Source organism: Ciconia boyciana, chromosome 3, assembly GCF_034638445.1.
Source record: "Ciconia boyciana chromosome 3, ASM3463844v1, whole genome shotgun sequence".
NCBI classification, from domain to species: Eukaryota; Metazoa; Chordata; class Aves; order Ciconiiformes; family Ciconiidae; genus Ciconia; species Ciconia boyciana.
This window is the reverse complement of record NC_132936.1, coordinates 12,715,214-12,729,328: the sequence shown is the minus strand read 5'-3', so window position 1 is coordinate 12,729,328 and position 14,115 is coordinate 12,715,214. Positions and strand designations below refer to the sequence as shown.

The 14,115-nt window shown below is 39.7% G+C and overlaps 1 protein-coding gene across 1 annotated transcript; it reads left to right on the top strand.

The window, feature by feature from the left end:
- Nucleotides 1-11,562: 11,562 nt before the first annotated feature.
- KCNS3 (potassium voltage-gated channel modifier subfamily S member 3) lies at nt 11,563-13,047 on the top strand. Its single transcript, XM_072857775.1, has one exon. It carries the CDS (start codon nt 11,563-11,565, stop codon nt 13,045-13,047), a length of 1,485 nt encoding a protein of 494 aa, XP_072713876.1.
- Nucleotides 13,048-14,115: the final 1,068 nt, after the last annotated feature.

The window sequence follows — 14,115 nt, the reverse complement described above, 5'->3', positions numbered from 1 at the left end:
GTCCTGCAGAAGGCCATCAAGGTGGTTGGGGGTTGGAGCACACAGCATAAAAGGAGACGCTGACAAAGATCAGTTTGTTCAATCTAGAGAAGAGAATGTGTGTGGGAAACCTTACTGTGATCTACAGTTACCTGATGGGTGGATATAGAGGAGACAAAGCCAGACTTTTCTCAGAGATGCACAGCAATGGGATGAGAGCCAGTAGACCCAAGTTGGAAAAAAAGAGCATCTGATTAGACATTAAGAAAAATATTTTCACCATAAGAGGGATCCAACACTGGCCCAGGTTGCCCAGAGAGTCTGGGAAGTCTTGGAGATACTTAAAACTCAATTGGCTTTGAACAGCCTGCTCTAACTGGACCAGCTTTGAGCATTGGGTTGGACAAGATGACCTCCAAAGGACCCTTTCAACACAAATTGGTTTGTGATGCTGCCTGGAAAGTCAAGGATAGGGGTTGAACAAAGTGACATCCAATATAGGAGTGGTGCCTCCAAATCTGTGTGCTCTAAGAAAATGAGGCTTTTAGAGGCCTAAGTATGGGTAAGACTTACACAGTGGCTCCAAACAGTATGACCCCAGAGCTTGTTCTGCATATAACGCTTCTGTAGCACCATGCTACATTCTGTCTCCCACTCTGAGATGGCACCTGATGGACACAGCTGACTGCCTTGTTCTGTAGCATGCTGGACCAGCTGCTCCCAGTGTTGGCTGGAATCCTGTGTCCAGCTCCTTTTTTGCATCCAGAGGTTTCCATGCTCAAGAAAGTCTGTCTTGCAGATATTCTCTCCAGCTGCCTCCACATAGCCTCCCTGAGTGTGTGGCCTCATGTCATGCATGTTCACACATTGTAAAAGTTACTTGGATGCTTTGAAAGTGATTGTTGGATCGAAGCAGACAGCAGGACTTGCATCAGTGAGATCTGGAGCTCTGCTTCAGAGTTTCCTTGGGTCAAGAGAATTTTTTTTTAACAACACAGACTCCTTTAGTGAAATTAACATCCTTCAAACACAAGGGTTTTTAAAGTTTTTCAGTTGAAGGTTTCACCCAAAATATCCACAATAACAATTGCTTGTGTTCTTGTTGCCTAAGAGACTCTGCAAGTATCTTGGAGAATTTCACCATGGTAAAGAAAACCTTTGTTTATCTCTGAGATTAATAGACATTTTTCGAAACATAAAAAAATAAATATCATGTAACTTTAGCTACTCAGACTGCCAAGTAAAATTAGATATATAGCAAAGGAAGAAACGGAACTGTTACGGAGAATTTGGAGATAGCCTGTTTTTGCTGTCCATCCACAGTGACTCCATCCCATTCCAAATCTACTCTAAGTGTAGAGTAGATCCATGGGCCTGAACTGCAGTACAGGATGCTTAAGTAGATGTTAGAAAAACAGTTTTCAGAGAACAAGGGCATTCAAGCACTGGACTAGATTCCACAACCTCTCTGGGCAGGCTTCATTATGGGAGATTAAATAAACATCTGTCAAAAATTGTTTAGGAATAACTGATCCTGCCTTGAGGTGGGGGAGGGTTTGAATTATATTACTCTTCAAAGTCTATTCCTGTCCTAACTTGTGTAGTCGATAGTATATTACTAACATAACCAATTTATTTATAAATAAAAAACCCCAAAGTGACTGCGATACACCCATAGCAATATTGTGGGGAGATAAATTTTTTAAGCAGCTTATCCCAAAACCAGGACTTTACAGAATAAAACTATAATGGAGTCAGAAGTTATAGGTAGCCAACTGAGTGGTTTAGCACTGTGCCATCTGCAGCTGAATTGCCCTTTTACCTATTTTTCTCTTGTGACTGAGTGCTAGTGAAGGTGTGATTGGTACCACGGGCAGGACTGATTTCACATGTCTCCTAACAGTTTTTTCTGCTATGACGTACTACAGCATATCCCTGGGCTTTATGTTCATAGATGTCTCTTCCCAGCATAAGGTGGAAAAGCCCTACTTTATGGGGTGCATAGATTTGTCATTGTTCAGAACAACTTTTTCACCCAGTGAAACTGACTGTTGTGATTGGAATTTGTGTGCTTTAGAAACTTTATCTTAAAAAAAAAAAAAAAAAAGATTAGGAGGGGGAAGAGATAAACTAGGAGCAGAAATGACCAACAGTCTTGGATCATCAGTGCTAGGAATTGAATGACAATTCCTCAGACTCTAAAGTGAGAAATAAGAATAACTAGTTTTCATTTACAATCAGGAAATGTAGGATGAACTAATGAATGGAAAATTTTTAATATGAGGTCAATCTTCCTGGCAGTGAGTTAAATCTTAATTTTAAGACTCTGTTCCCCTTCCATAAGAGATAAGAATATTCTGAATTTCACCAAATTCCATATTCCTTTCCTTAACATGGAAGAGTTATGGTTCACCATGGGTATAATTCGTCTCTGTGCAGAGGCTTGTGAACCATTAATACTCTGCTTGGAAACTCAGAAGAGTTTTAAGTGGTTCATGGACCTGTGTATTAGGGAAAAAAATTCATGTCTAATTGTTTATCCCTTTATGTTAGACCTGAAGGGGTTGTAGTGGTGTGATAGATTTTGCAGTTTCTCACCTCTGCCATCATAGCCTCTCAATGAAACCATTGACTCTTGAAACTGCACTATAAATGCAGGAATAATGTTTAGATTTTCTAGTCTAGCTAAATGTGCTTTTTTAAAAAAATGAAGAAATATTTGAAGTTGACATATTTCAGGAAAAATGGTAGGATCATTAAGAGCCCAGCTGAGTAGTTTTGCTGGATAACAGCAGCAGCATGCATGTTAAACAGAGGCTACTGAACATGCCACTGAGTCCAGTTAGAGACTGTCCTTTCTGTTTGTGAGGGCACTCCTATAAATCATTTGTTTTGGAATTGCCTGCTATAGGGCTAGTCTGTCAGAATGCTTTTCACTGCTGGCTCTGGGCCCAAGTACCGATTCTGTGTCTCAGGGTACCAGTACCTGGTTTGGTATGTGATAGCTACTGAGGAGGCTGTGAAGAGGGTGATGGTGCGAGGGCATGTGGGCTGTGCTTGTTCGTGGACAGCTGATCCACTGTGTGACCTCAGGCATGTTGCTTTCACTGTCTGGGTATCTGCATAATCTTATTTGCTTAGGTAATTAACCTTTCAAAACCAAACTACCTCTATGAGTGAAATAGACTTTCACTGAGGACCTCCTTAGACTCTAGACTAACCAATGATGAAAGGACAATGCAGAATTATTTTTAAGAAATATGTTGATGTACCTTTGTTCCATGTCATTTTTCCTATATGGAAAAGTATCTGATGCTGGGATCATTATCAGCTGTTTTTGACCACCAGTGGTACTACAAATTACCACAATAGGTGTAACAATAGGATTTTTTTGTTCATCATGCTTATTGGAGAAGTGCTTGAATGGGAACAATGTAGGACTCAGTGGAAATGGAGTACAGAATATTAATGTGAGGAAGGAAATCTATAGGAACTGCCCTTATTGCAGAGATCCTTTGACCTACAAGTTACAATGTTCACTTCAAACAGTACTTCTTGTTTTGAGACTGTGCTCTTGATAGGTGCCATTAAGATGACCTGTCAAACAAGATTATTGCCAAAAAATTAACCTAGAGGGAGACAATTTCTTTTACCATAAAACCACACCAATGCTGACTTGGTAGTAATAATGCCTTGGGGATCTTCTCCTTAAATATTTCTGTGAACTTCAGCAACTGGGACAATATAGCTCAAGGAAATGCTTAATGTGGTCAGCTGTCTGTGGAAACCAACAGGTACCATAACTGCAGCATTATAACTGTGTTTAATTGGTAGGGATTTACAGGTAGATTTTCAAGCAAACACATTTCAATCTGTCAATTCCACTTAGTTAAGGTGAATAATGATCTTTTAATTTTATATGAACAGAATATAAATTGGAGAGCCTTTGGGAACATTGCAAGGTGCAAGCCTTGTTAACTGTCATAATGTGTGTTATCACCAGGAGCTTTTCAAGTTAGGGAGAGGATACCTTTTTCTTCTTTTTTTTCTTTAAATCATTTTACAAGATAACATTCTGATAACTGGGTGGTATTAGATCTCGCTCCCTGCTCTTTATGTATATGAGAAAACAGTTCAGATCACAGACTGCATTCCCAAAGAAGCTTCTGTCATGTTGATGCTATAGTTGGTGCTGTTTTCCCTTGCTCCTTTCTCCTACCCACCCCTTGGCATGTACTCTATTCTTGCTGGCATCCTCATAGTGAAAATCAGCAGAATTTCACTTTGGGAGGATTCATTTTATCCAGTATTAGCTATATGCAAGTTAGATACCTTATGACACTAGTCATATAGGCTGCTTATTGAGTCAACACAGAGATGGACTTCTCCAGTGGGTGATTCACCCCACCTGAAAATCTCTGCCTAAGCTAAGCAGTATGAACCATGGGCTGGAGGTGCTTATTCTTCTATTCTTGCTTGTATTCCTTCATACTGAGTTATAATAGCTCCATTTCTTCTTTATGCAGTCTTTTGGAGGAGGTGATTTTTAAAAAAACCCGATATTTTACTTTGAAGACTATTTTTCCACAGGTACAGATATTTAAATAATTTTACATTTTATTGTCAGCAGTGCTCCTAGCAGCTACTGTTGTTTCCAAATGATGATACTTTCTTTCTGATCCCCATTTTATTGCAAAGATGCATGAACATTTGGTGCAGGTTGAGTTTCTGAAAGTCTGGTGACATCAGTAGAATTGTACCAAGTATGAACTTAGCCAAGTAGGCTTACGTGGAAGTAACATCAGAAGAAAATTTGGCCCTGGATATGTCAACTCAAACTTTATTTACCTAAGGTCTCCTGGGAGGTTGTACTGAATCCATTTTAAGAGAAATGTAGTTCCGTAATTCTATTATTTTCATGGCATTTTAATGCAATATTCTGGATAAAGGATGTCACAGCCAATAGAATATAAAAAATAAATTACAACTGAGCAAATAATTTAGCTGATGAATTTATCCTCTTTGCCTCACAGAATGTCCATAACCACAGAGCAGTTTCTTCAGATGGTCTTGCTGTTTGTGCTAGATGACTTTTATAAGTTAACCTCGGCCTCCACAGACAGTTTCCAAATGATTTGACATTTACAGTTAGCTTAACTGTGTCAAATATTAAAAAGGAGTTACAGCTTCTATCCCAATGGTTACAGCTTATATCACAATGAAAAAGGCTGTGCTAAGTAATATTGCCTTATATTTTTTCAGGCTTAATTATGGGTGCTAAAGCAGTTATTACTGCCCAGCTGACAGGCAATAGCGTAAGTCATACTAACTGGATTTCAGTCCAAATCCTTAATTGAGATTGATCAAGTAAATTATACATGCATTTAGATGTTTTACTATGCTCAGTGAGTCAGAAAGCATAGACAGGACTTTTAGGTGGTGCATTAGACAAGTATTTGCCCTATGATGAGTGGACAAATTCAAACACTTAAAAAACTCAGTGAAAATGTTGAGCCTGAGCTGAAGTTTGTTAGGGTCATATCTACAGCTTTTAAAAAGTACTTAGGTGTGTAAAGCTGCACGTGTGTAGCTAGAGTGATTTGTAGAAGATCTTAACTGTCAGGAAATTAGCAGAAGTTAGAGCCCAGGTGGTTGTCTGCATCATTAAGAGGCAAAATCTATTGCCTGGGGATGGTTGGGTGCCCAAATAAGACTCTTTAGAGTGAATTTGCTCAAAATTCAATTTTCTGAACTAGGAACGCTAAAATGGAAATCTACCAAGATCATCAGATTCTTTGCGAAAAATTATCCTTGAGCTCTGTAAATAGTTTGTAGAGTTACAGAAATTTGCCTGCCCTTTCGAGTTCATGTCAGTATTGTATCCCTCTTGACTTCAGTGTGAGCAGGACTCAGCCCTTTTTATTTATATTCTTTCAACTTAGAGGAAACCATCCTGAAATGTGAACTTTCGGAGTCTTGAGAGGTTTATGAAGTGCCACTGTGTAGCAAGCAGGAGGTGAGGCTATAGACAATGTAGCCATGAAGCAAACTGGTAGAAAATCTGTAGGGATGTGCTCTGAGTATTTTAAGTAGCAAAACACAACATAGTCTATCCAACTGTAAATCAGTTCAACTTTCTTTCCATTGCGCCTGGATAATCACAGGCAGACTAATGCTAACAAAAGCTGGAACTGTCCCAGTTTGGAATTACCAGTAGCTGAGGTACTACCATGCTGAAATGTGCAACGTGTCAAAAAAGATGCACTGAAGCTTGTGATGTAGGACCTCACAGAGTATGGGGACTTTGTGCAGAGAATATGTGGAAGATAACTGAGAAGGAGCAACTTTGCTGACAAATAAGTTTGTGGTATGGGGGTCGACATCGCCACTAAAAATCTTTTAGGGGTTTGTTCCAGAAGAGGTTGGAAACCACAGCACTTTGGGTTATGTTATACATCTGTGGCATAGCTCTCTCAAAGAGACTGTATATACAAACTCTGTCTCTGTGACTCTCCTTCTGTGAGCTTTAGGGGTTTCACAGCATGCTAAAAGCCCAGAAATTTGCTATCCCCCTTCCAAGCCAGACAATGGGCCTGTGGCCTCACCAACAATGTATGACTGCAGAAGCACTGGCTAGAGCCCATTTCCAAATTGGATTGGGAAGAGCTGGATCCTGTCATTTTGTTTTTTATTCTAATGTTTGTATCCTTTTCACACAGCTTTGCTTATGACTGGCTTTTATTTGGCCCTCAAGCTTAACATTTGGAACTTCTATTTGTTGGGTTTTTTTCATCATCTCGGAAAATAATGTTGATTCTTCCAGTAAGCATCTTTCTGTTGTGTTTTGTTTCATTTTCTATTCTATATGAGTTCTTATCCAGTAGCTCATTGAAACAACTGAAGCAATTAAAGCAACCAAGTAACTAACATCTGGTATGTGTTTGCTTATTCTCTTATACTCTCTCCAGGGCAAGAAGTGTGTGCTTTGGAATGGTTAGCAGTTTATTATGTTATATATGAATACTTGTTGTTTACAGAAGATCAAAGAGGTTAATGTTGCACTTCAAATTGAGAGTTGCAAAGTTTGTGGTAGCTCTGTGTTCTTAGGGTGTTCATAACACGGGCTTTGACACTCCAGGAAAGCATAGTTTCCAGCTGAGCACAGTTTTACCCTTGAGTAAAGAAGTCGACTGAGTGAGTAGAGGGTTCCCTTGAGTAGAGAGCATGTTGTGCTGAGACAGAAGTTGTCATCTGTGGTCTTTGCCCTGTGGCTGGAGTCACTTGTTTAAATGCCACAAATTGTTCTGATGGTGCCTCACCCAGCAATGTCCACGGCTCAGGGATCAAGGTCCCTGCAAGTCAAACGACATCCTTCAGATCATGAAGCTCCTCTTGACATAGTTATCATGAAACTTTCCTGTATATTCTTGCCTTAATCTAAAAATCACTTAGTAGTAGTATTATAGCAGGTTCTGGATCATGGCCTTCCTAAGCAAGATCCATTTTCTCTCTGTATCTTGCACAAATTATGACTACAGTGCCCTCAAAACAAAGCAGTAAATTGTTGCTCACTGAATTTATTATACAGAGCAATTACATAGAGGCACCATTATGAATATAATCTGCATAATCAATATGGGTTTATATTGCCGTCTCAACAGTAAGTCAGAGTCTAGTGTGCTAAGGATTTGCTGAGCACTGACTTCTTGCTTTAGTTATTTCTTAGTAAAACTTTGTTTTTGTTATGGTCAGAAATGCCCTTAGGTAATCTGAGATCTTGCCTGTTTTTTATAATATTAGCTTACATTGCTAGTGCTCTCATCTTAATGAATTGCTGAAAGTGAAGCAGAGATTTCACTTACTGAAAATCAATAATAGAGTCAGTTTGGTTTTGAATATACTTTGACCTCCAGTCACCCCAGTCCTTGAGATTTATTTATTTTTTTTAAATTTATAGTGTTGTAAAAACACAGCTTGGCTCTAGATCATGAATGAAGTGTGGTGCTGTTTATCAGCTGAGTCCTGCTGCCCTTCATCTGTGAGTAGAGATCAGTGCTTTTATTTTATGTCTTAATCATTCCTAAAAGCTGAGCCTTGGGAAATGCCTGGAGCAACTGTGTCTTATAATCATTCTGTTAGCTAGTAAATACCTGTCTTCAAACTACACCTTAAGGTGTAAAATCACTTCTATGTACACAGTTTATCATGCCATAAAACCTGACTATTCTCTGTCTTGCTTAGTTAGAAAACAGTATGTCTCATATAATGCTTCTTCCCCCCCACCATGTCTTAGCAGAACAAGAACTTTATCTTGACTGTATGGTAGGCTATGCACACAGTAAAATTAATGTTTCAAACTAATTTGGATTTAAGATAAGTTCTTTAAAGGGGTTTGTAGTGTGGCCAGAAAAATAAATGCTTTTTCCCATTTTTCAAAATAACATTTTTCTTTCAGTATATAAATAAAGCTCAGTCTGGCCAGAGATCTGTTTTTGCAGAATTAATTACCAGAGCAAATACATAGTTTCAGCATTTTTTGGCCCTGGTTGTTCATGTGTTATAGGTGTCAGTAGTTGTTATACACAGGGAGATTACTATGAGATTTTCAGTAGTTTTGGTTGGAATGAGTCCCATGAAGAAGCAGAAGTAGAATACGTGAGGTTTGTAGCATCAGACCCTGTGTTCCTACTTGTATGAAGGACTATTAAAAAAAAAAAGGAAAATAGTAAGAGAGAACAGCATGGAGTAGATCTCTAGTGATGTTTGTGACAAACCTAAAAAAACCCTTGGATGTGGGGAAGTTAAAGACAAGGTGAGTGAGAAGATCATGGCTCAGAAAGTCCTTTGTAACCTCCCCCTAAACAGAAAGATGGATCTGTATTAAAACCTGATGTGCCTTAAGTCATGCCCTGAAACTCTGCCACCATGAGCTCCCAGTGATCTATTGCTCTGTTCTCACCCCGTCTGGAAGGCACTGGAGTGGGAAGAAGGCAACAGAAGTCCTTTCCTTCATGGCAGTTGCAAGGAGTTGGTGCTCCTCTAAAGAGTAGGTGCTCTCCATCAGAGAGAAAATAAATCATTGCATTTTACAGATACTACGAAACAGTCTCAGCTGGAGGGATTCCACTTCGGGCTGATAAACTCTTCAGCTCTCCAGGCAGTTTGGTGCTTTCCTTCCCAGCGTGGATCTGTATCTCCATTTCCTTGGCACTTACTTAGTCAGAAGTTTGAACCCAGTTTTTAAGGCTTTTCCCATTTTCATCTTTTGCTATAATCAACAAGTGACAAGGACAACATTGCGCATGAGGGTTGACCCTACTGTGAAGCAGGATGGGGTTGTCTCCCTTTAGGTCTTGCTGCAGTAAAAGGAGGTTGGGAGATCTGCAGCAGAGTGGGTCCCTCCCTCTAAGCAAGCAGCCTCACTGGATCCTCCCATTTGGGACGATAGACTTGGGATCAGTAGCTGGAAAATTACTCCACCTCCATGATGCAACCTGTTCAGCCAGTTTGTTTTAAAAATTATGAGGAAGTCAGTTCTGGATTAGATAGAGGTGCCTAAGAAGTTGCATAGTGAGTTACTTTGGGTGGCTGATGGAGCTGTAGCTAGCAGTGGTAGAGATGCAAACTTACCTCTTCAGGGTATTCACAGTTGATTCATATCAAGAGGTCTGTTCAGCTCAGTCGAGTCTTCCCTTCTCCACAAGATCCCATGGCTCTAGTCTTTTATTTGGAGCTACAGAATGAATACACTTGCTATGTTTACAAATTCAGGAAGTGGGGCTATATGGCTCAAAAGAACTAGTCCATTAATACAAGTACCTGAGGCTGAATGAGAGCTGACTTGTTCTAGCTGACAGTGAGTAAAGATTGTGGGGTGGGGTTCCTTTTTTCTTTGTTTCTTTTACCTCCTACTTGTTCTCGTGGTGTAAAGCGGGACTCACCCTTGAGGCCCAGTATCCCAACCGTCCACTCTGGCACTTATTAAAGTCTACAGTGACTCCTGTTTGATGAAAATGCCCAGGTTTCCTTTATGTAAAGAAGTGCTGGTTCTCCTTTCTCATGCTGACATACAGCAGGGATGCAACTATGGTACACACACTATGAACAGGGAAATAGATATAACCTTAATGACCTTCATTAGCTGAGTCAGGAGACCTTGAGGAGCAGCAAAAAATATTCAAACTCTAACATGTCCCAGCTTTGAATCATAACTGATGCTATTGCAGGAGGCACTGAAAGATGCGCAGGTATAGAAATTACTGTCTGTTGCTTAAGTAGCTTTCCCAAGCCTTCCCCAAGCCATTGCACCAAAGCAATTTCTTTGCATGGTGTGAGTCCATCTGTTAGGACTGGAGAATTGTGATGCTTTCTTGGCACATTTAAGATTAATTGACTTCCATATTAAATTGAAATAAATGAGCTTAGTATACATCAATTAATATTTAAGTGTTAGAGATCAAAAAATTTGCTCTCCTCATCATCAGAAGTTATATATAATCTCATGACAAGTGTAGGAACTGCCAATTTTGGTGTGAAGACAACTGTTCCTTAGAAGGAAAGCAAGAGTTAAGTTCTCCTCAAAGTTAACTTATGTGCTAGTAACTATCTGCCTTTTTGAACTCAGTTTCAGCTGAATGATTTAACTTACAGTGAAATATGGAAACATTGAAATGTCCTTCTGTCTATCTGCAGGTATCCACAGTTACTTGCTGAGGCAAAATTTCTGTGGAATTTCCATCTCTGGAAGCTCCTGTTTCCAGAAATGGCATTTCAACACCAACTTCTCAGCATTACTGTAGTGGTTGTGGCTATGCTGTGGCAGAATAGGAAGAGCTTCTGGAACTGACCAAGGTTGTAAGAGGGTTGTGACACTCCAGGTAAGTAGAAAGGCAGGTAGAAAAATACCTCGAGGGAGTGCAGATACCCAAATATGTACTAGACAAAACTCTGAAGTCAGGAATTGGAAAGCTTCAAATACACATTTGATATGTTTTCAAGAATACGGAATGCTCTTCTGTGGATGGCTCTAGAAAGAAATTAATTTGATTGCAGGTAATGTTGAAAGTAGCAGATTATAAATTGCAACACCATATAAAGCAATACAGCTCTACTGAAACTATAATTGAGAGATGCCTGCTCTTAAGCTTTGTCCTAAATGTTTTGATGGTTTGACAAGTTTTCTGTCTTTAACCCAAAGATTTTTTACTTCATTGCAGTAAACTTATCTCATTAGTGTTAATTTCAATGTGATAGTAGTACAGAGACTGATTTATTGATGAATTAAGCATTCTTCCACCACATTAGAAAAAATTAAGGAGAGCGAAACCAGAACCTATGGCTTTCAAATATGCTAAAGCTGAGTTAAACCATCAAACTGATTTAAACCTACTTCTGTGAAATGCTGAATAATGGTATTCATGATTTCATTTCCTTTTTTGCTGTAACATTTCACAACAACTGGAAATGGAAAAAAGAATGTGTCACAAGAGCAAAACTGAATTTAATGCTCTAACAATATCTTATGTTCTTTTCAGGTTCAATGTAATCTCGTTGGGCACCAGCAGTGAAACTCTTCTGTTCAAAATGGTTTATGGTGAATTTTTCCACAGACCTGGCAAAGATGCAGAACTTATCAATTTGAATGTGGGTGGCTTTAAGCAATCAGTGGATCAAAGCACCTTGCTCCGATTTCCCCATACCAGACTCGGGAAACTTCTCAAATGCCATTCAGAAGAGGCTATTCTAGAACTGTGTGATGATTATAGTGTTGCAGACAAGGAATATTACTTTGACAGGAATCCTTCCTTGTTCCAATATGTTCTGAATTTTTACTATACGGGCAAACTTCACGTCATGGAAGAACTTTGTGTCTTTTCCTTCTGCCAGGAAATAGAGTACTGGGGGATAAATGAGCTGTTTATTGATTCCTGCTGCAGCAATCGGTACCAAGAAAGGAAAGAAGAAGGTCCTGAGAAAGACTGGGATCAGAAGAGCAATGACAGAAGTATAGACTCCTCTAATGAAGAGTCATCCATATTTGATAAAGAGCTGGAAAAGTTTGACAATCTGTGTTTTGGTGAAATAAGAAAGAAGATCTGGGTCCGAATGGAAAATCCTGCATACTGCTTGTCTGCCAAGCTAATTGCCGTGTCGTCCCTGAGTGTTGTCTTGGCGTCAATCGTGGCCATGTGCATTCACAGCATGCCAGAGTTTCAAAGGCTGGACGCCAATGACAGGGAGATTGAAGACCCTGTGCTGGAAGCTGTGGAGATTACGTGCATCATCTGGTTCACTGCTGAGCTAGTGATCAGGCTCGTCACCGCTCCGAGTCAAAAGAAGTTCTGGAAGAAACCACTGAATATCATTGATTTTGTCTCTATTATCCCATTTTATGCCACTTTAGCTGTGGACACGAAGGAAGAAGAAAGTGAAGATATTGAAAACATGGGGAAAGTGGTTCAGATCCTGCGGTTAATGAGGATATTTCGCATCCTGAAACTGGCCAGGCACTCTGTAGGACTGCGGTCTTTAGGCGCCACTTTGAGACATAGCTATCAGGAAGTTGGACTTCTGCTTTTGTTTTTGTCTGTTGGGATTTCTATTTTTTCAGTGCTTGTCTACTCAGTGGAGAAAGATGATGACTCATCAGAACTGCACAGCATCCCTGTTTGCTGGTGGTGGGCAACCATCAGCATGACCACTGTTGGTTATGGGGACACTTACCCGGTCACGCTTGCTGGAAAGCTGCTCGGCACCCTATGCATTATCTGTGGGATATTAGTGGTAGCACTTCCAATCACCATTATTTTCAATAAGTTTTCTAAGTACTATCAAAAACAAAAAGATATTGATCCAGACCAATGCAACAATGATCGCAAAGAGAAATGTAATGACCTACCTTATTTTAACATTAGGGATATTTATGCAAAAAAGATGCACTCCTTCATTTCTAGCCTTTCTTCAGTAGGAATTGTAGTCAGTGACCAAGATTCAACAGATGCCTCCAGCATCCAAGATATGGAGGATGTTTATAACACAACATCTTTAGAAAATGGTACAGGAAAATGAGTTGAATCACTTTGTCTTCCCTTTATTTCCCTTCTGATTCTTGGTAAATGTGGACTTACAAACTTTAGTGAATTTATTAAGAGCAGTTAATTCTCAGGGTACTTAACTCTCAGCCATATTTGGATATTCTTTGCTCTGAGGATGCCATACAAGCTTCATTGTTTATACGAGGCTTTAAAATATGCCTCATATGGTGGTTTAGTTTTTACACAACTAATGTTATGCATTTTTTGGGAGAAAAAGTCAGGAAAACAGTCTTAAATGTGAGATGAGTGTTTGTTTGGTTTTGTGGGGGGTTTTTTTGTTTGTTTGTTTAGTTGGTTTTTTTTTCCCTGCAGCCATCTGATAGCTTATGCAGAATCTGCTTTTATAATTTGCTGCTGTTCAGGTAGAGATGTATTACAAATATGTAAGAACTATCGCACAAGTCGATGAAGTTTTTACCTGCAAATACATCAGGAAAAAGAAGGAATTATGTACATGTAAAACTGTGCTCACTAACACATTGGAGTTGGGAACCCGTTTCCTAAGTTGAGGCAGAAAATGTATTGGTACATATTGTTTTTACTCCACGGAAGCATAATATTTATTAATTTCTTTCCAAAAGCACAATATGTTTTTAGTTTGTTAAAATAAATTTATCCCATTGTGCCTATATTTTTCCCAATGTCCAGCATGGCCAAGCTCTATCAGGTCCTAAACGGTCTAAATCACAAGTTGCAGAATGAAGCGTGTGGTGTAGGACAGGACAGGAGCTTATTGTACCTTTTAGCCGCCTCTTCTGCCATTGTGAACCTGAGCAATTCTCGTGCCTGGAGAGGCTCCTGCTGTGATTAAGACCACCCTGGTGACTTCCCCAGAGGCTTTGTTTTGTGTGCACTGAAGCAAACGCCAGTGGTGGTCTTTAGAAGTTGTTGCTCCCTGCTGTCACCACTGCTCCTTTCGGGAGTTTACTGCCTCGGTGGTAAGAGCAAATGTGAGCAGCATCTCAGCTGCGCTGGTTCTTAGTCCAGGGCTGTAATGCCAAGCAACAGAGATGTGCGGACATGCTCTCCTCTACCATATATC